Source organism: Coccinella septempunctata, chromosome 1 (assembly GCF_907165205.1).
Source record: "Coccinella septempunctata chromosome 1, icCocSept1.1, whole genome shotgun sequence".
NCBI classification, from domain to species: Eukaryota; Metazoa; Arthropoda; class Insecta; order Coleoptera; family Coccinellidae; genus Coccinella; species Coccinella septempunctata.
Genome location: NC_058189.1, coordinates 3,749,635 through 3,771,754, shown reverse-complemented (window position 1 = coordinate 3,771,754; position 22,120 = coordinate 3,749,635). Strand labels below are relative to the sequence as shown.

The window sequence follows — 22,120 nt, the reverse complement described above, 5'->3', positions numbered from 1 at the left end:
GACTTATTTTGATGAGTTCTCTCTTCTGTCACAAAAAAACCTTACCTTTGAAAAAACCCTGTATATGAAAATTCTGATCTCGAAGGTCTCATCTAGTCTTCAGTGTAGTTCAAGAGTCTGAAATTGTCGTTCATTACCTAGTTTTTAAAAGTATAACTACTTATTATATGTTCAATCTAGTAAATTCGCTGGTTCATGTTGTCCAAGGATAAGCCTCTGGAATCGAGGAAAAAGGATAATTATAATCGCATCTCAAATGTACTCACATAAAAACTTACATAAAAATATGCGGAAACAGTTTTCACCAAGTGCATCTTGAAACGGTTTTTTCTCACTTTCTTTGTTCTGTTACTAAACTGAAATTATATAAAAGTTTTCTAATATTCTCACCAAATTTCAGACAAGTGAGTTAAATGTATATTTGTTCATTTATTTACACCGGAAAACAAACAGGCTTTCACCCAAAAAAGTATCCACATACATAAAAAATATCTTTCAAACATAAGGAACATTTCATCTAATCCTTGAATAAAACACAAAATTTCTAAACACAATACTTATCAATATTTATAATAAGAAACTTTTATTCCATTTTGATTAGGATTCAAATGATTACACTTCCCAGGAAATTATCTAATTTAAAGAAAGAAAGATAACCCTTCGGTTGATTGTTGCTAGGGCATTATTCAATCCATAGCAACAAGAGCAAGATACGTTCATCCATTTATGCTTATGTTATTTTATTTTACTTGAGAAAAATTTTATTTTACTGAACGGATAAACGTCAACTTACCCTTCTTAATATGAGTTGAATAAAGTCGTCTTCGAAATAAGCGATTTATATTTTGCATTAAAGTAGCTGGAGTGGATAATATTATTTTCTCTCATATTTGGGTGAGGCTTTTTCAGCTGAAAAACAAGAGTTTATCGAATTTCGATCTATGTATTATTTTTCAATTTTAACTTATTGAATACCGAGCGAGTCTATACCGAATATATTTATCTTCAACTTCGATTTTTTCAGTATTCTTTTCGCTGCATAACAAGAGCTCGAACCCAATGGTAATTCGAGTAACTTTCCATAAGAAAGAATGCGTTTCGAATATGTTAGCCTATGGAATCACCGCTTATTCGAAAACTCCTATGAAAAACTCCTCGTCTCAAGACTCTCGAGTTATTGGAAATCTTTAGCTTAGAAGGTTTACACAAAATACCTGCCCCGGACGCTGTTGTGAAAAAGCTTCCTCAGACTCCAATAAAATTAGGAGCAGAAATTCAATAAATATCAGGTTCCCCCCGAGCTACAAATAGAATTATCGAGTTGGAGTACTTAGATCTCTAAATTTCGACATGTCTGACTGGAGTAATCTCTTGAATGATGTTCGCGTGCCTCATTGAAGCTAATATATTAAACGGAATTGTTTCGAAGAAAATGATACGGGGATGATTTCGAATAAACTATGATGGATGTATTCGTAAAAAATTATAAAAACAATGTTTTCTACTCCTATGCGTTTCTACCCACTTCGTGTGGTTCGGTCAAAGGCAGCCGCATGAGGGAAAGTATTAGTTTCCGAATGTTTTTGAAAAATAACTATTTTTTTTATGTGACGGAAAAAATTTAGAAGGAGAACTCATCAAAATAAGTCGTTTAACCAAAAATTTTCTGTATATAGTATCCAAGATAGCTGAGCTACAACCCCTAGCAATTCGACAAAATTTCATTGAATTTCAAGTACGGGACTGTGAAAGGTGACTCCGGCATCGCAAAAACGAAACAAAACATTAACATATGGCTGGACTATGAATGGTTCAGTACCAAGTTCATCGAATTAGATGGATCAGGTCACTTTTGAGAGAATCATTATTGTTGTATCGTGCAATTTAGGGTGAAAAAAAAATGTAGAAATTCGAGGCAGTTTCTTGAAAGTTAGTTATGTGGAAAAGTGCGATGAATTTGGGAAAATCAAAATTAATTATTCTGGGAAGTGCGAGAATATAACAATGAAATGAGAAAATCAAAGTTAATCAACAAAATGAGACGAACAATCATAATTAATCTGAGAAGAGCAAGAATAGTATAATTAATATACATTACGTTGGTCTGGAAGAGTGCTAAAATTCATCAATGAATACAACCTTTACAGAGACGGACTGCTTACAAGTAAGCACGATTAGAACGTCCATCAGAATAACAGAAGATACAACTGATAAATTATGAGAGGTGCAAATCGAGGGTACTAGAGGCAACCACTAATCGTTGGTTTCGAGAATTGCAGAAGGCTGAAAACTAACATGTATATCGAGCAAGATGAATGAACATGAAAATGTATCATGAGGTTACAAGTTACAATGAGTAGATCATAAGAATTGAGTGGACATGGTTACCAGAGCAGGCCTTCCATGGTGGAGCCGAGGACGACACACCGCTAAACTTTCACCCATTTTTCCGCAAGCATTTCAGTTTAAGTTCATTCTTGAGTTCAAGTTGATTTTAGGTGGATCAGATATCTTTACATACTAATAATGATTTCACAGATGTTCATTGATCAAAAATTCCAATTAATTATCAAAAATAAAAATCATCTATTATTCCATAATTCAACGATATCGACAAATCCGATGTTATAAATAAAATTTCAACTGACGCACAGCGCGAGGTCGTACACATCGGTAAAATAGACGCGATCAATTATGCAAATTGATGTTATTTCATTATGAGTCGGAACTGAATTAGCATTTTTGAGATGTTCTAGATTATGTGACAACATTAACATGCAGGAGGAGAATTATTGATAAAACATAATTTAATCAAGCGGGGCTTCGAATCTATTCGGCATTGCGGGATCACGTGCATGATGAATAGGTTATGTGGAATAACATAAAACCGTTATGGCGGCGGCGGCTCTACGTTCTGCCATCACTCATTGGGGGTTATTACGGGTTTTCCGCCCGACGATCATAATTATATTCATATTTTCGGGAATCGTAATGTTTTTAGTGCCGGCTGTTAATCCCGCGAAACGGCTATTTCACCGTCGATGGAGTTTCTGTTCGATATTAAGTTTGATTCATGAATGCTGAAGGTGTATTATGACAGAATAATGGATGCCACTATTTTCTACCGAGCGTATATGACGGATGGAGCTCTTCATTAGGGTGCTGCGACGTAAAATATGGGGCCGCCTCCCACGTATTCCTTCATTATCTATCATGCATGCATCAGAAGCACTCACCTAACAGGATGCTGCCGAAGGAATCGAATGAAACTGTGTTCGTTCTTACTTCCACTAGACCAAAGATTATAGAGTTAGCTCTATAATCTTTGCACTAGACTTTCGACCGTATGATGCTGCAAATCCGAAGATCAGCGTTTATATTTCAGTATCCCAATGGACGCAGATCTCATTTGCATCGCATTTGTGGATTTGTCTGCAGCATATGACACACTTTGCGTGGTGGGGCTGGCCGTACGGAAGAGTTGAAAATGGTAAAAAAACGTTCTTTCGAGCGTGTCAGATTTTCAGAGGATATGTTAATTGGACCCAAAGGAAGCTACGTTTCAAGATACTGACAATTCGGACGTGACGCAAGATCATAGTAGTCCTTTGAACATGCAAAAAAAAATCGTTATCTACTTGTACATACTCGGGCGTGTCAGATTTTCATGCAGATGCTGAATCTCGGCGTTGCAAACCCAATAATCTGACGCTAATCATCGGGAGTATTCTTAATCTGACAGTTTGAAGATGATGACAAGGTATTTTTTTGAAAATATCTCCCTTCCTTTATCTCTAATCGTTTCAGTATCCATTATGAAAGTTGTAGATAATAAAATTCTACACAACTTTTGTTTGAAGCAATTTTACATACTCTTAACCGTTCCCGAGTTAGAGGACCATAAGGGCAAGGAGCTTAGCCACACATGCGAGAAGCCAAGGTCAATGTAGAAACCCAGTCTAATGTACATTCATCGCCATATATCTCAAGAACGTTCAAACGTAGAAAAAATTCTTTCGGACGAAATTTGTAGAAAATGTTATGCTCTACACTTTTTATAATGAATGCTTAAACAATTCGAAGCCCAGGAGGGGAGATAATTCAAAAAACCGATTTTGTGACCTTTATTTTTATTGTTTCTGCTTGCTGAAACTGTGTGATTTTATTTTTTTCGTTATTCTTGAATTCATTAGCTTCAAAATAAGCAAAAAGAGAATGTACACGTGTCTTTTTTTGCATGTTTGGCGCCCTTGCACACATTTTCGTCAAGCAAATTATCAGATTAAGAGAAAAATTCTTGTTGAAAATGGTGCACGTATTCCATTCATACTACCAAATGTCCTTGTCCCTTACATTTGAAATAAGGGAAAAGTTGGACAATAAGGGTTTTCGCGACTTCAGTCTTGTAATCGTATTTTGTGGAATATTAGATAGAATTGGAAATGAGTCGGGAAAGGAGTGCAATTTATTCCAAGAATTTATAACTACAGTTTGTCTACGAATATAGGGCAGTACAGTGTTTGAAAGAACTGTTGAACCATTGAATAGGTGAAGATCTAATAGTTCCAGTTTTTCTTCATTTTGCAGCAAAAATCATCAATGTTTCGATATAGCGATGTTTTTAGTTTTTTGAAGCCGTTAAACCTGCAGAAAAATTTTTTCGTAGTCTTCGTGTCTTTCCACATGTGGATAGGATTTCGTGTGATCGAAGATATAGCTGAACCTATGTGAATTTGGCTTTCAATTTCCAAGATTATATTATTTGAAGTCCAAGAATGCCTACATTTTATGTTAATTTAAATCATATTTATGGTATCACTATAGGTACACCCAAAGTGACTCTGACTCTTTGGAAGAATCAGATTTACTTATCTGATGCTTTATTTTTTGCGAATACGGTTAAGTTAGGTTTTGACCAATGAATCTTTGCTGTTCAATATCTAACCTCTGGTCGAATATAGCAGCCAGTTCCATAATCGGGTTAAATTAAATTTTTCCAAATCGCCAGGTCATTTTTTTCTCCAATTCATTTTGTAGATTAACGATAATGGATAATGTTCTGTTCAATGCTCAGTGAAATAGTTTACTTGGGTACCTATTACTGTAAAACTTCGATAACATCAATTACGGGAACCAATACCAATTCTTGATACGAATGGAATAAATATGCATAAACGGAATAATTCATAATGACATTGGTAGCCTAGCACACTGTAGACAACAAGAAAGTTTACGAATACGGTTTTCAGTACTCGTCTACACGCTGTGACGGTATGCCAGTTCTAAAATAAATAGGATATATGTATAGCAATATCTCCTATTAGCAAGCTAAATCAATATACTCAGCTCTACCAACGGGCGTACGCTTCGACTGGATTGGACTGCCATCCGCAGATTTTTAATACAAACGAATGGTATACTAGAATGATGAGTTGTTAAGTTTTTCGCGGTTCGGACTGTATCTACGTATAAAGGAGTCTATTGTTTTCCTGTCAGGGAATGTCCGCTCAAAAATGTCTCTGCCATATATTGGTTTTTTCTCATTATTCAAATTCCGCAGGCATGTTGCTCTTTTAATTGTCTCGTATACTTTTTTATTGTAGCTGAATATTCAGAAAAATCAGCACCTGCTGGAATCGTATTTCAAATTCTATTTAACTTTAGTTCTACAACATTGTAATGGGAAATTCTCCTCAATTCGGGTAATCACAGCATACGCAATTTTAAACTGAATAATTATGAGTTTCATTCATGAATTTTTCAAATGCACCGCGGAAATTATTCAAAATCATTTTTCAAAGATGGGGTTTTAAAATTTAAATCGCTTCGTTTCTAGTTTACAATTTGGCTACAGCGCCTACTAGAAAATAAAAAGAACAATGGCTTGTTTACAAAATAACAGCTGTTGATTTACAGCCATCATAGGGCGCGTACTCACTGGCGAGCCTCAACAGCAACCGGCCATAAAAATTCCATAAAATTTTACGACCTTCCTCCTTCGTCGCAGACTTCACAGACAGCCATCCTTGTTTATCTAATCAAGATAGTGTATTTGTTGTCCAATGCATATTTCAGTTGATGTTGCCAACTTGTGCAATAGAAACGAAACGCTTTAAATTTCAAACACTCATTTTTATTTTCCATTTTTAAGTAGTTAAAATAATTTAATTCGGGAAATGGTTGAAATGGTTATTTGAAATGTAAAGTTTCAAAGATATTTCATAAAAAATACATAATTTTCGTCAGAGGGAGAATTCCCTATTCGAGAAGTGAGAAGTGCGAAAATATTCGTATACTGACTAAAAGATGGTTCAAGGTAAAGTCGTAAATTAACCTAAATCACGAAAAATCGGCCTAATTTGAAGAAAAATAAAGTGCTTTTTCATAAAGACAATGCACCTTGTCTGAAGGGCTGAACTGCAGCCTATGTTGAAGTTGAAGACATCTCGTACTATGGAAATGGTATCGAAAATAAATAATTTGTTACCACAGCATGATCAATGACTTTTATCGAATCATTTAATATATACGGGGATCAGAACTATTGATGATGTGTATATTCGATAGTTTTGTGGATGTGGTTTTTCCCTTTATATTTATCCTCCACACACCATTATACTGTACCGCAATAAACGCTTTTGATGGAGCAGTTCACGTTAACAATAAAGTTTCCAATCGGAGGATACATTACATCCGCTATCAAGCTGAAATTATGGAGGCCGTTATAATAAGCTTCGCATGCGAAATGACATTACGCTGCCTATATGTGCATCATATACATATAAACAACCATTCGCCATTATACGCTATGTTTCCTTATCCCAGATATGACACGGGCAATATCTAATGAGGCTCCAATGTGAATTCGATTAAATTCGATATTTGGTTGATTGTAAATAGGTTGTTAATCCAATCAAATGTCGGGGGGTTGTATCAGGCACTATAATGGTGCTGGTAAAGCAGATACGCGGTTTGATGCTATACCTTTCATATCTGCCAACACACTGTTAGTCTAAGATACGAATTAAAAATTGTTTTCACCTATCAGCTATCTATATTCATCTATGAAACGTGTTTTATATTTGTTCTGTCATAACTATTATGTTGTCAGGTGTACACTGATAACTTAAAAGCCTCAAATGCCTATTTTGCACTCATAGAGTATTCAATGATCCATATATCACTATATCTTCGAAAAACCTGTTTGAAATGAAGGTAGGCAAAAAGTGAAAAATTTAAAAGATTCAAGACGTTCGACACAACTAGCCACTACAATAAAAGAGGTCAAAACGGGGAGCATAATGACATTGTTCACAAGAATATAACAATTTAAAAGATTTATTGTTGAAATGTCCGATGAATTAATTGATTCATTGCTGAACCCGTTACCGAGAATAAATCTACAAAAAGAATCAAAAACAAAATTTTTGGTGCGATCAAACTTATAATTTCTCAGGGCCACTTGCGACTGGGTGCCCTCCTGTGACTGAAGAGACCCAACCGTGACCCACAGATCCTTCCACACTCCGTGTATGGATAGTCACCAACCAGATCTGGCCACCGCTGTATTCTTCTCGAGTCTCCATTATAACTGTGGCCAAAGACCCCCACTGTGGTCTGTCTAACGCTAGTTGTTCCCAGTTATGATTGGCTTTAACTGATTTTAGGGATTGATGTAGTATATCCTTAAACCGCTTATACTGGTCTCCTGGTTTCCGAGGTCCCTCTGTGAATTCGCCATACATAGCTATTTTGGGGAGTGTCTTGCATCCTCAGAATGTGGCCGCTCCATCTGAGTCGGGCCCTCGTTACTTGAGTCTCAATTATTATACAACTAGCGCGCTGCAAGACTTTGTGGAACCTTCAGATGTGAATTATTTGTCTTAGATAACGTTGTTGCGCTTGTTCAAACTGTGATGTATTAAATATGTTCTTCATTTACGGTGAATGTAACAAAATATTAGAAAGGGCAGTCAGAACTTTCAACGAAAGAAACCCACATTTACCACCTTTAACAAAATCAAAGTTCAGGAGGTATCAAAACAATTTTCTCCGTAGTGGAAGCATTAACCCAAAACGGAATCGTGTGATTTTGTTAAAGGTGGTAAATGTGGGTTTCTTTCGTTGAAAGTTCTGACTGCCCTTTCTAATATTACATTCACCGTAAATGAAGAACATATTTAATACATCACTGTTACTGTAATTCTGATTTTGCATAGTGCCCGATTAATCAAACAAGTATAAATGACAGTTCTCAAAAATGCATTATAAATGAACAGACATAGCCTTCTTGAAAATTTCTATCCTAATAAATCTATGGTTAGACTAAGAAACCTTGATTTATTCCCGAAATTCGAATTTTATTCAATTACGGCGAATTTACTGATTTTAGAGGCATGGAATGTTGGGGACACTCTAAGTAGTTTTTGACGGGCAATCGATTGGAATTACAAAATAATAGGGTTGCCATTTGAAAAAAGTGAGATTTCATAGTTTTATTGAGGCTCAATTTGGGGCCATTTTTCAGACACCCTGTATAATATTTCCTCATAAGCTATACAAGAAACAGTATCAGCGTACTTTCTTTTGTTCTACTTTCGCAAAAAGAAATTCTTATAATGAGGGATTTTGAAGATATGGACACTAATCTGTGACAACCTTTTTTTCAAAAAATTTGATAATCAGGTTATAATTCAAAAACCGCTTGAATGGTTGCACATATCATACATCAAATCAGTGTAAAATTAAACGAAGAATTCGAATATGTAAAAATATACAGGGTGTTGCATTTGAAATAACGAAGTTACATTCGTTTCCGGTGAAACCGGAAGTAGATTCCGCTTGAAAATATTTTGCAATTAAAGTTCATGTTCTCTTAAACGAAAATCCAAAATCTTGAATCTGTATTACAATTCCTTCCTCGAAAACTTCTAATGAAACACTTAAAAAAATCACCCTGTATAACTGAGCTGCTCAGATGAATATTTGTAAAATAAATATCATTAAACAGATACCTATTAGAACCATTAAAACTATTATTGCAGCTATTGCAGTTAAAATAAACTGAAAAAATAATATGAAACTTTGTTCAACCCTTCCACTAGCAACAATGCCACCTGCTCTTGTTTATGTTGAAGTGGTTAAAACTGACAAGGGAGTTCTAGCGAATCGTGGAAATCTGATGCTAAAATGATTTAACGTTGAAATAATAGACGGTTTCTACTAATTGGACCCTCTATGCCACTAATTTTTGGAAAAATAGCTGAGTCAATACAATACTTGTTCAATAAAACCTTGAGGAAAACACTGCGGATGAAAAATGTGTCACTAGGACTCAGGCACCGCTCGTAGAAGAAGAAGAAGACCACTGAAACGGTGTAATATGTGCATAAATGAATAACAGATCTTGCGACCTAGTAGCTATGACAGGAAGCAGATAAACAACCTGATATTTTTGTATTCTATAGGCTTTATTACTTTTTTAATTTTATCTAATTTGTATGATGAACAAGTGGGTAAACAATTGTTTTCTTCGGATAAACATTCATTGAAACGTCAGCTGTGAAAATCACAAGGGTGGTTATAATTTCTAGATTCCAAAGACTCATTACTGGAAATGATAAACTAAAACGGAAAATAGGGATTCATTTAATTCAGTAGTATATATCGGCACAAGGAACCAAATGAAAAACCTTTTATTCTTTCAGCGACGTTTCGGAAACTTTTATTTCCTTCTTCAGGCACATCAGAATAACAATTATAAACATGATATAATATATGAATACATAATTCACAGGGAAAATAGGGTTCCAACGCAAATGAATTTATACATCGTAAAATCAACCAACAATATGTGAGATCAAAGAGTTAAACGAGTTAAAGAGTTTAACTCTTTGATCTCACATATTGTTGGTTGATTTTACGATGTATAAATTCATTTGCGTTGGAACCCTATTTTCCCTGTGAATTATGTATTCATATATTATATCATGTTTATAATTGTTATTCTGATGTGCCTGAAGAAGGAAATAAAAGTTTCCGAAACGTCGCTGAAAGAATAAAAGGTTTTTCATTTGGTTCCTTGTGCCGATATATACTACTGAATTGTATTATTTTTGGAACGATATAATCTTTGACGGATTCATTTAATGTACTTCTGGAAATGCCCGCAACTCACGGAACATATTTCACGCGACTCTGAATTCGCGTCCGGAAAAATTTGGACAATTAGACACCCTATCTCGCGACCATCTTTCTTTGTCCCGTTTCGGGTCAGGATTTATATCTCCTGGAAGGATTTTAATTAAATTTCCCCGTAAAGTTCAGGTGCACCGAGGAATCGCTTATCTTACCGATTCATCCGTCGGGCCAAGAACTTGTATTTTTACGACGCAGTAAAAACGGCTTCGTCTGATTCTACTCGCCGTTGCATGGAGGAATAAAATATATATTTTATTGTCATTGCCTCAGACGGTGATGGAGAATCTCTGGGATATGTCGAAAGCAAGACGTGCTTCATGCCGGCAAATTGAAGATTGTTCGGATCCCCAATTTCGCCATTAAGCCCACTTGAATTTAACGTACATGGAAGATTGTCGGTTCACTGGATATATTATTTAAAGGGGATGCTAAGCCTCCTAGTATTCGTCATAATTGTCTTAGGCTGCTAAGTGAGGAATATAATCAAAATGACCATCGAGCATGAGTTGAATCACAAGTGTCACTTGTGAGACGAAACACAAGTGTCATCTCTGTGAGTGCGTGTCATCTGTGTGACTATGGAGAGTAGAGAGAAGGAGAACGATCGCCGTACTAAAAATGTGTGTCTAAAATTGGGGAAAATAGGAGTCACTGCTATCGCTAGGTTGATCGATAAGGTGTGGGGATTTAAACGTCAATTTGAAATGAAGAGCCTTCATTTTATTATATGTGTCATTGTAGTTTTTTCTGGTGATTTTTCAAATACGTTTCTTCAAATCTATAATATATATTCTTTTGTATGTAAGCAATACATTTTTGGTTATCAAACAATATAGTATATGTATGAGTTTTAGCAAGGGTTAGTGTAACGGGTTACCATACAATTTGGAGTATGATACAAGAGCTTAGGGAAAAACCTCAGTAAAAAAACCCTGTCTTCCCGTGAGTAGTGTAGTGATGACAAATTTGTTTACAGAATAAGCTTTTAATACTGAAGGGCTTCTTAACCATTGATATAAAAATTTCTTCATCCCCTTTCCATTTCGAAATAATATCTGAAACAAAGAAAAATTGCAGAAAACGAAAAAAAGTGAATAATAAAGCTTTCATCGAAACTTATTCAAAGACTTGATGATGAATGAAGAAAAAAATAAAGGTACATAACTTGTCCTTCAATTGCATCATCTCTGCGTCAAAAATCTTCTGCTGATATTGGTGGAGGACCACCCTCGTCGTTAGAAATGCCTTCAGTACTCAAACTAATAATAGCCAAATCTTGCTTTTGACTAGTAGGGTCTATCGACCAGGTCCAGTCTTCCAAGTGATGATTCCTCTGTTCTTCAGTTGTTCGAGGAACGCTACAGGACCATTATGTTGGGGAATCATCTCTCATACATATACTATTATTCAGTAAAAAATTGAAAAAACGAGATAAAATTTCCAGAAACTTCTGATACTTTTTTTTTCTATAAAAATATGAATTTTCTTAATTATATGCCATAAAATACAATTCACATCATAAAAAGGACTGAGTAATCATCTTTATTCACTCATAATAAATGACGACATCCATGAAATTAAAAAAAAATCACTAATCAAAAATATGATACCTACATATGATTGTTTATTGAAAACAGGATTTGTTAGTTAGTTCAATGTAATCTTCAAAATTATATACATTCGCAGTGAGGAGTAGAACATATCAAGACAACAAAAGGTAGCAATTTCAGATTTATCGCATATTAGAGTAGATTATGTTTCCAATACTCAGCTGAGAGTTATAAACCATGAATTATGTTATGCCTACCAAATTCTTCAAGAATATCCACTTCTGAATCATGTAGTTTTATTGGTTAGATATTCTTATTTATTCAGATAACTCCACTTCCCACGAGGGATGACAATTTCAATTTCGTTTATAATGAATCCACCGTCTTTTTTGATATGTTCTTCGCAAAAGTGCTCTTGACAAACAAATTGATTCCGAGTCGATTCTTGAGGTAAGGTAAAATGCACTCTGAAATTGTATCTCTTCTCCTTTTGTTTCCGATGCCAAACCACTCGTACACTAGCGCACGCTTAATCATTTCACCATGGTCATATGTTGTTCTCTCATCAAAAATCGAAAATAATAGTATTATAATCATCTGTCACCAGGAAGACAGTTCACTCAGCCAACTTCAAATAGTTTAAATCAAAATTTCTCCATCACGTGATCGCCAGCGCGGTTATTGACAAAAACATGAACTACCTATACTGCATTCACATTTATTTTAGCAGCCGGTTGGCCAAGAAATAATTTTCTCAAGTTTTTGTAACTAGAACGGTGTAAGGTTGGCACTCATGAAATGTCGTTAATGCCATAACGCCGTTGCCACAATTAATATCAACTTTTATTACGAAAATGCCGAAAGTGATTGAAAAAAGAGACAGGGTTTCAGGAAGTGCTATTTAGAATTCAGGTCCGCTCATTCAAAAAGTTATCCCCTGATATTCTTAAATCCACAATACGTCAGACGGTAGCGAACATATTCAATGTAAGAGAATTTATATAATGTTTCATCTGAATCTAAACGACTTATATGTCAGCCGAATATTTCCACAATCGGAAAGATTGTCAATGAAGAGGATGACAAAGAATTTCCTTCTATTGGGAGACCCAAAAAAGTGGTGGCATTTGAGAATTTTATGTTTGAGTGATTTAATGCGAAAAGTTTACTACAGGATTTTCGATGAATGATATCGTAGAATAAGTTCCCGAAAATTGATTATTCTATTTTTCATTTGACTTGTCCTATACATTGTAAATGTCTTGAGGTACCAATAAATACCTAATTATTATTATTATTATATCAATGTATTAAGATGAACAGCCACAAGTACGTGCCAGTTGTCCTGCTAATTGTTTATTCATATGAAATTTTTGTTCAAAAAGGTGAATTTCATCTTTATTGAAACTTCCTTTAATTCCTTTTACTTATATTGGTGCAAGATGGTTTTTGTTGAAGAATTTAACATTCTTGTAATTATCTGTTAATTCCTTCGAGATATACCCATTCCCAACCACTGCAACATATGCATTTCATCTTCGGGTTAATATTTTTGAAATCTACAACTAACGTATTCAAACTTTAGCCAAAGAAGATAATGAACATTAACTCTCCCCAAGCTAGTGCATATTATGATATTTTACTGATCTCTTGTATTTTCCATGCAAATAACTTCAATCAGTTTGTATAAACTTCAATTATGTTCGTCACATATTTTCCGAAGAGATTCGACATTGTGATAAAATACGTAATAACAGAAACTTTTACGTAGAACGGGCAACATAGCGTTGATTTAAAACCCAAAAATGTTTTGACAAGCGTCATAACCCCACATTTTCGTACTATACAGAGTGAATGGAGTATAGTGGTACATATTTTAGGTGACAAATAATCTGCGGTCTCAAAAACCGAGCAAAGTGTTTCATAAAGCATAAAGAGGCGTTTGTTTTTTTTACCATCGAAGAGATAGCGGATTTTTTCGTTTCATTCGAAAAATTTTGGATTGGTCGTTATACCCCCACCCCAACTGGAAGAGCTTTTTTTCGAAATTAGGATGAGGGCCCGAGCTATGTCCGAGCCGAATCAGCCCGAAAAATCTACCTAAAGTGTGAATCTACTAGAAAAGGTTGACCTGTGGACTTACTAGTATAATTATAATTGACACCTTTTCAAATAACTGGGTCAAAATCAACATAGTGGCAAATTCCAACTTCATGAAAATTTCTGCCAACATTTTCGCGATCACCCCCCTCCATTCAATAATATTCATCGTCGAGTTCTCTCTGTTTCTGTATTTCGCAAGTTCGTCCGAAATGTAACCGGTCACAGTAGATCGGGCGGTTTAATTGTCGAATATCTTCGCATATGAAAATATCATTAACGCAATATACGTGCAGAATCAGGTGCATGTTCCCACGTGCTCCCCAGAATTTACCGCAGTCATTTCACCCCGAAGGGCTCCCACTGTCCGTATAAACCTGCCCCACTGAACAGGGAGAATTCCATTGATTTGAAACGTTGGTTAATTTCGCCCAATATGAGTTATATAAATTGATTCTCGAAGCTCCATTCGCTAGATGCCCTGAGGCTGTTGCGTTTCACTCGAGCTGTCAAAATATCAATATTCATTCGAGGTAATTATGATATACAGCCAGCTCGAAAAAGGAGAAATTAAAATTGCAAAAAGCAGTATTTCTTCACAACGTAAATCCATGGCGAACATAGGAACTTCTTCTGATTCATCGCGAAGCAAGTTGAATAATTTTTTTTTCAAGTATATCAGAAATGCCAATTTTATTTCGCTTTAAAGGAGATCAAACACTTCTACTCAATTAAAATCGAATTTTCAGTATGCAGAGCCTATGATGATACCTACACAACCCTTGGTATGCTTCAGGCTGATCAAACACAATTATAAGTGGCATATTCAGGTGGATTGGAAGGGGAGGATCCCAACATTGGTCTGCTAGATTTGCTAGATTTTCTGGATGATTATACACATATTGTATACTCCATATAATTTCATTTTAGCACTCGGAGGGCCATGGAAATTTGACACTTTCCTCTCTGTATAGTGAGAAAATGTGGGGTTATGACGCTTGTCAAAACATTTTTGGGTTTTTAATCACCGCTATGTTGTCCGTGCTACGTAAAAGTCTCAGTAATTACCTACGTATCTTATCACAATCATGGACAACCCTTCGGAAAATTTTAAGTCGAGAATATGTGAAGAACATAATTGACATTTATACAAACTGATTGAAGGCATACCAAATCTAGTCATTTGCATGGAAAATACAAGAGATTAGTTTTTAAATATATTTATTTTTGCTATATAAGAAAATTGAGTAATTGACACATAATATGCAGTGGCTTGAGGAGAGTTAATGTTGGTTATCTTCTTTGGCCAAACGTTGAATACGTTTCATCAGTTGTAGATTTAAAGAAAAATCACCAGAAAATGATTGGGAATGGTATCTCTGGAAGGAATTAACGGATAATTACAAGAATCTAAAATTCTTGAACAAAAATCATCTTGCATTAATGGAAGTCAAAAGAATCGAAAGAAGTTTCAAGGCAAGAGGAACTTCTGCTTTAAACAAAAGTTTCACATGAATCAACAATTAACAGAAAAAATATAATAGTTTGTACTTAAGGTTGTTTATTTTCAATACTTTGATATAACAATAATTATATATTTATTGATTATATATTTATTGATCCCTTAAAATATTTACTGTGTAGGGGACGATGGGGTAATTGCGGCCGCGGGGTAAAAGCGGACACAGGGATATCTAGTAGATCCTTCTCCATGCGCTCAGTTATCATGTCCAAGTTATCTAGTTTCAATCATCTTTAGTGCGAAGAAAACAGTTACTACCGGTGCTCGTTCATAGTTTTCAAGATAAATCATTTCGAAAATTTTTGTAACTTTTGATCTAATTTTGAGGATTTATCATTTTGCTTGTGGTTTATATAGAAAAAGTGATGTCGAATAGTAAATAATTTCTATCGATTGTTTTGTTTCAATAGAGTTGATTCTCAAATAACATTCAACAAAATATTGTAGCAGTCTAAAATTTTTGTTTTATTATTTTTGAAATGCCATTTGGGGTTATTGCGAACAAGGCAATCACCCCAGATATAGTGAATAAAAAACAATAATAATTATTGTTTGTTCACAGATGTTTCGAAAATATATATGAAAGACGTACAAAAATAATTTTGCAACAGAAAAAAATGGACTAATTCTGCCTTTTCTGGTAACTACTATTTCTTAGACTAAGAATATTTGTAAAGTGCGGTAATTGTGGGTACACAAGAACTTTTCAGATGGAACATCGTCCGAAAAAGGTTTTACCTGTGTTTTCTGCAATTAATATTTACCTCAATTGAGTAAATGCGTGAGTACCCTAAACTGTTTGTAACTAACCCAACACACGTCCGCTTTCACCCCAAATGAGTCGGGTAAATACGGTCAGAAAGGGTTTTGTATTTTTTGAAAAAACAATTTTGTTCATTAATCCCGTGAAATTATGAATGATAATTCTAAAGTTGATTAACCAAAGATTAATAAATTAATAAAATCAGACTGATAAGTCCTTTCCTTCAGTGTCCCTACAGGACAAGTCAAATGGAAAATAGAAAAATTAATTTTCTGGAACTTATTCTACTATGAAAATCCTGTACTACCTTTTCGCATTCCTTCACCCTAAAATAAAATTCTCAAATGCCACCCGTTTTTTGGGTCTCCCAATAGAAGGAAATTCATTGTCATCCTCTTCATTCCCAAATCTTCTGATTGTGGAAACATTCAACTAAAATCTAAAATATAAGTCGTTTAGATTCAGATGAAACATTTTATAAATTCACTCACATTGAATATGTTCGCTACTGTCTGATATATTGTAGATATTAGAATATCAGAGTTACCTACTATTCGAATGAGCGGACCTGAATTCTAAACAGCACTTTCTGAAACCCTGTCTTTTCTCTTTTTCAATCACTTTCGGCATTTTCGTAATATTAATTGATATTAGTTGTGATAAAGGCGTTATGACATTAGCGACATTTCATGAGTGCCAACCTTACTCCGTTCTAGTTACAAAAACTTGAGAAAATTATTTCATGGCCAACCGAGTGTTAAAATAAAAGTGAATAGAGTATAGATCCAACAAGGTGATAACTGCTAGAGAATACCACCTAGTCAAATGGTAAAGTTATATTATTTTGTCTTCGCGAGCCCCTTTTCAGTTTGGAAGTAAGGGGTGTTAAAGGGTGTTAAAAGACGACATGTAGAAAGTTGTGAGACAAAGTATTTGAGAAGAAATCCACTATATCTACTTCAGACTTTGACAGAAATCAGATGTGAGGTGAAGGCAGCTTGAAAAACTACACCACAAATACGATGACCTCAATTGAAATATGCATAGACGTGTGAATTATTGCTGAACCCTGTGCGATGATATCTTTATTGGATAGGAGTTTATACCTCGGGACTTCCTTGCCATCCGTATAAGGCGTAAAGGGGGAAAGACTACCAGAATGTGGGGTGTTGCCGGAACACTTGAACGATAAGTAAAAGTTACGGATATTACAATAGTTTCCATTTTCGTGGAAAAGATGGCAGCAGTCAACGAACGTCTTTTTTCAATTTCACCAGGATACGAATTGTAGCAAATCGGGAGACTTTTCGAGAAATTTCTTCATTTCGAAATTCATAGAAGAGATAATCGCACCTCGGAAAGGTAATAACATGAATGAATATTTGTTCTTCAATGAAAAAATTTCTTTTCCATTCGACGAATAAAAAAATTCCTGACTTTCCGAGGTGACGGACTGATTAAATTGAATTATAATGAAAACCCCATATAAATTAGTGGTTTCTGACGTAAGATATTCATTTCCACTTTTCGACCCCTCTTAAATTCTCAACGATTTTCATCCCATACTTGCTCCAATCTCGCTTGGTAAATTGGGTGAAATTGCGACCTAATCAAGTATTTATCTCGAGCAAACAGTAGCCATAGAGTACATAATTCGCTAATGAAGTCATTCAACCGGGCTCACCTGGGGGTCAATCGAATTCCTCGTAGACATTCGCTTCCAGAAGAGAAAACATCCGAAAATCGCGTTGTTTACCGTGACATCATGCCAATTCCGAAACTGTTTGTTCGAGATGGAAGCGTAATGTCATGAAAACATTTCGCCAGACGGTTTGCTGCCGAATTTTTCCTGCTCGCGCGGCCGATCGCGTCTGAAGCGGATGCGGTACCGTGCGTAGCTCGCGGGAGCAGTCATACGGAGGAATTATTCGGTATTTTCCTTGAATTTGCTGGAATAACAACCGACCGACGTTCGCGTCGGTTCAGTTGCGGAGTAATTCAAATTCGGAAATGTGATTACGTCCTCCGCTTGTGTTTTTCTTCAAGTGTTCTGCATGATCTCAACCACCATCAATTCGCCTACTGAATATTGTGCAACGAAAAAGGTCAATGGATTTAACAGAAGTATAATACATTGTTTACAGGGTATAGAAAAAGCCTTACCTTCCTGGACGACTGTGAAGATTGGACAGAGTCCAGAAATGTAGCTTTTCCTACGCGGAAAACATGCTTATCTTCCGCAAATCGAGAGATATTAGTTAATTTTGAAAAAATCGCTTTGAAATTCGTAATGAAATTGGTTGCGATACTATGGAAACGTATTAATGCTGAATTGTCAAACTTGACGCATATTAGTTTAATAATTGCTGGTGTTTTCGAAAACAAAACAGTGTATAATGACAAGTGATGATGAATTATCCATTTCTGGGACTACACCAGAGCTGGATGAGGGAGTGAATACTGCTTCATTAGAATTATTGCCAGAAAAATCAAGAGAAAAGTACGAATATACATATAAATATTTTATGGACTATTGCAAGAGTGAAAATACCAGTTCTTTTTCGGAGAATGTTGTAATGGCATACTTCTCATCAAATTAATGTAAAAAAAAGAGACTGATTTTAAAATGATATAATATCATATATATCTATACAGAGGACAAAGAAGTTTGTGTTTGATTTTGAAATGTATTCTGCAAATCAACGAGATTTTCAAAATATGAATAAATTCCTTATAGGCAAAGTATTTTCAATTATTTATGTAAAACACTAACAACTGAGAAGAAATATCATTTCCTTACTGTAAGGAAGTCAAAATTTCCTTGCGATTTGCGGATAAAGTGAATTCTTATAAAAAAATTTTGCGGTACACTACTCCCACATAAGCTTCGTTCAAAATATTTTCTGTTCAGTGACGATGCCTTATGGGGAATAGGGAATACTCCTTCTGACGAAAATTATGTATTTTTTATGAAATATTTTTGAAACGTCACATTCTGAAATAGCAATTTCAACCGTTTCCCAAAAAAATTATTTTAAGCACTTAAAAATGAAAAATAAAATTTAAAGCGTTTCATGTCGATCGCACAAGTTGGCAACATCGACCGAAATATGCCTTGATAATAAAGGACAACAAATACATTATCATGATGAGATAGACAAAGATGGCTGTCTATGAAGTCTGCGACGAACGAGGAAGGTCGTGAAATTTTATGGGATTTTTATGGCCGGTTGCAGTTGAAGCTCGCCAGTAAGTAGGCGCCTGTAAATCGGTAGACGCTGTTGCCAAATCGTAAACTCGGAACCAAGCGATTTAAATTTTAAAACCCCATATTTGAAGAATGATTTTGCATAGTTTCCGCGGTGCATTTGAAAAAATCGTGAATGAAACTCATAATAATTCAGTTTAAACTTGCATATGCAGTGATAACCCAAATTGAAGAGAATGGGGAATTTGGGTTATCACAGGATATGCAAGTTTAAACTGAGTTTCATTCATGAAATTGTAAAGTGCAATGCGGAAAGTATTCTTTAAAGTTACGGATCTGAAACTTGAACTTTCAGTTTTTTACGTAGAAACTACTGACGAGCTCAAGATTTTTTTCATTTCGAATCATTAGGCGAACTTTGTAATTTTTGAATTGGAAAAAAATCTTGTGTCAGTAGATTCTATGTATCTGACTAAGAAGGTTCAAGTTTCAGATCTGTAACTTCAAAGACAAAAAAGTTATGAGAACTTTTCGAAATCTAATTTTTTGCTAATAACTCAAAAACGAAGAATCGTAGATAGCTACGATAGCTCGTAGCTACGTAGCTACGTAGTTAGCTACGGTTTTCACCATTATTTGTTTCTCTGAAAAAGAGCTCGGAAATGTGTAATCCGATTTTTTCTAGCTCTTATAGTTCTCGAGATTCCCTCAGTAGACATCGAATTTTGCCCACCATATACAGGGTGGGCAAATTTCGATGTTTTAGCACTACAGCTTTTAAACCAGAGGAGATAGACAAAATCTGATACCCCATTCTCGGTGTCTTTTTCTGAGAAACTAATAAGAGTAGTAGTCATTTTTGGCCACCTTCTTTTGTTTTCGAGTTATAAGCGAAAATTGGAAAAATGGCGATTTCGAAATAAATTTATATCTCCGCTAATACTGATGATAGAGCTCTGAAATTGAACATTATACAGGCACTTTTTTGAGTAGAATCCAGTGGCGTGCTTGACTTTTTAGCAGGATGTTTAATTACGGAGCTATGACCCAAAGTTATGTTTTTTAAATGGGAACACTAGATTTCTGTGCAATTTTTTGAATGCTTAATTTTTACTGATTTCAAAAATATATAACATCATATGGTTTGTATTAATATAAATAATAAAAAATGGTCAAAAACCTTTTTTCTCAATATTTCTATGGTTTAAACTTTTGATGAGAATAGAAAAATGTAGCATCTTATCATTACCACAGTCTCCTTCTATTATTCCTTTCATTTCTATGCTTCTTACTCAATTTCTCCAAGATTCAAATTTTGTGAAAATTGGAAAAAAGTTTAGAAAGAATGACATTGCCGGAAGGAGACTGCTCTTGTTATAGGAAGCTCTATTTTTCTGTGCTCGTCAAAAGTTGAAACCATAGAAATATTGAGAAAAAAAGGTTTTTGACCATTTTCTATTGTTTATATTGATACAAATTATATGATGTTATATATTTTTGAAATCAGTAAGAATTAAGCTTTCAGAAAATTGCACAGAAATCTGGTGTTCCTATTTAAAAAAACATAACTTTGGGTCATAGTTTCGTAATTGAAAATCCTGCTAAAAAGGCAAGCACGCCACTGGATTCTACTTAAAAAAGTGCCTGTATAATGTTTCAATTCCAGAGCTTTATCATCAGTATTAGCGGAGATATAAATTTATTTCGAAATCGCCATTTTTCCAATTTTCGCTTATAACTCGAAAACAAAAGAAGGTGGACAAAAATGACTACTACTCTTGTTAGTTGCTCAGAAAAAGAGACCGAGAATGGGGTATCCGATTTCGTCTATCTCCACTAGTTTAAAAGCTGTAGTGCTAAAACATCGAAATTTGCCCACCCTGTACATACTCAAAATTTTTGTAGAGAAAATCTGATAGTGGTTAGAGGAGTTGATGTAGTAGGTAAACACCTAGGACTTCTTTTGTAAGTGTAATCTTTTCGATCATATATTTCTAACACATGTTTTTTTTTACAGTGAAACCAACATCAGTCACCATACGAGATAACCATGGAACTCAACTTGTAAACACATCTATGTTAGGTCCCAAAGATGAAGGAACGGACGTGGAGATCATCTGCGAAGCAGGTGGAGGAAAGCCAGTTCCTATGGTCAGATGGTACAACCAGTCTACTGAACTGAAATGGGGTGAGTTTTTCCAAAATTTTGAATTATGGTGACAGCGCCAGGGAAAAATATTCCGCACCGTAAAGTAGACAGAATTTCCGGAATCGAATAACAGTAAAAACAAAGAAATTCTTCAAAACAATGAAACAATTAATTTGTTCGTTTAAAGTAGAGTGTTTGGGTAATTTGTCGTAACCCTGTTTGCTTCTTAAGCACCCACCATGAACACTCTCAAAAATTTGACAAAAATTTGACAACTTTGGAAACTGAAATCGGCTCATTCGATGGATACGAAAAGATGAAAACATCGTTCACAGAAAATTTCAACTCCGTATTTCGAACGTGAGCTTTGAAAAAATCAATGGGAAAAGGGGGCATTTTTTAGGATTAAGTAATGCACCAATAGATAAAGTTTGAAATTGAATGAAAACATATGATGGAATTTATGGATTGTATGTTCTGCGAAAAGCGAAAATAATTGAATTATTCCTCGGTTAACTCTGCTTTGTGAATGGGAGTTAAATTTTAAAAAACCGTTATTGGTTTTATAAACGGATAAATAACCTACTTTGTATAAATCAAAGCGTATTGAAATTAACTCCGAAAAAAA

At 35.0% G+C, this 22,120-nt stretch overlaps 1 protein-coding gene across 9 annotated transcripts in view; it reads left to right on the top strand.

Annotated features, from left to right (window-relative positions):
• Positions 1-22,120, top strand: part of LOC123322654 (hemicentin-1) — a 637,965-nt gene that overhangs the window by 478,052 nt on the left and 137,793 nt on the right. For all 9 annotated transcript variants that reach the window (XM_044910626.1, XM_044910618.1, XM_044910620.1 and 6 more), the window contains one exon: positions 21,361-21,531. In XM_044910626.1, the coding sequence (XP_044766561.1) occupies positions 21,361-21,531 (171 nt within the window). The remainder of the gene's footprint in view (positions 1-21,360; positions 21,532-22,120) is intronic.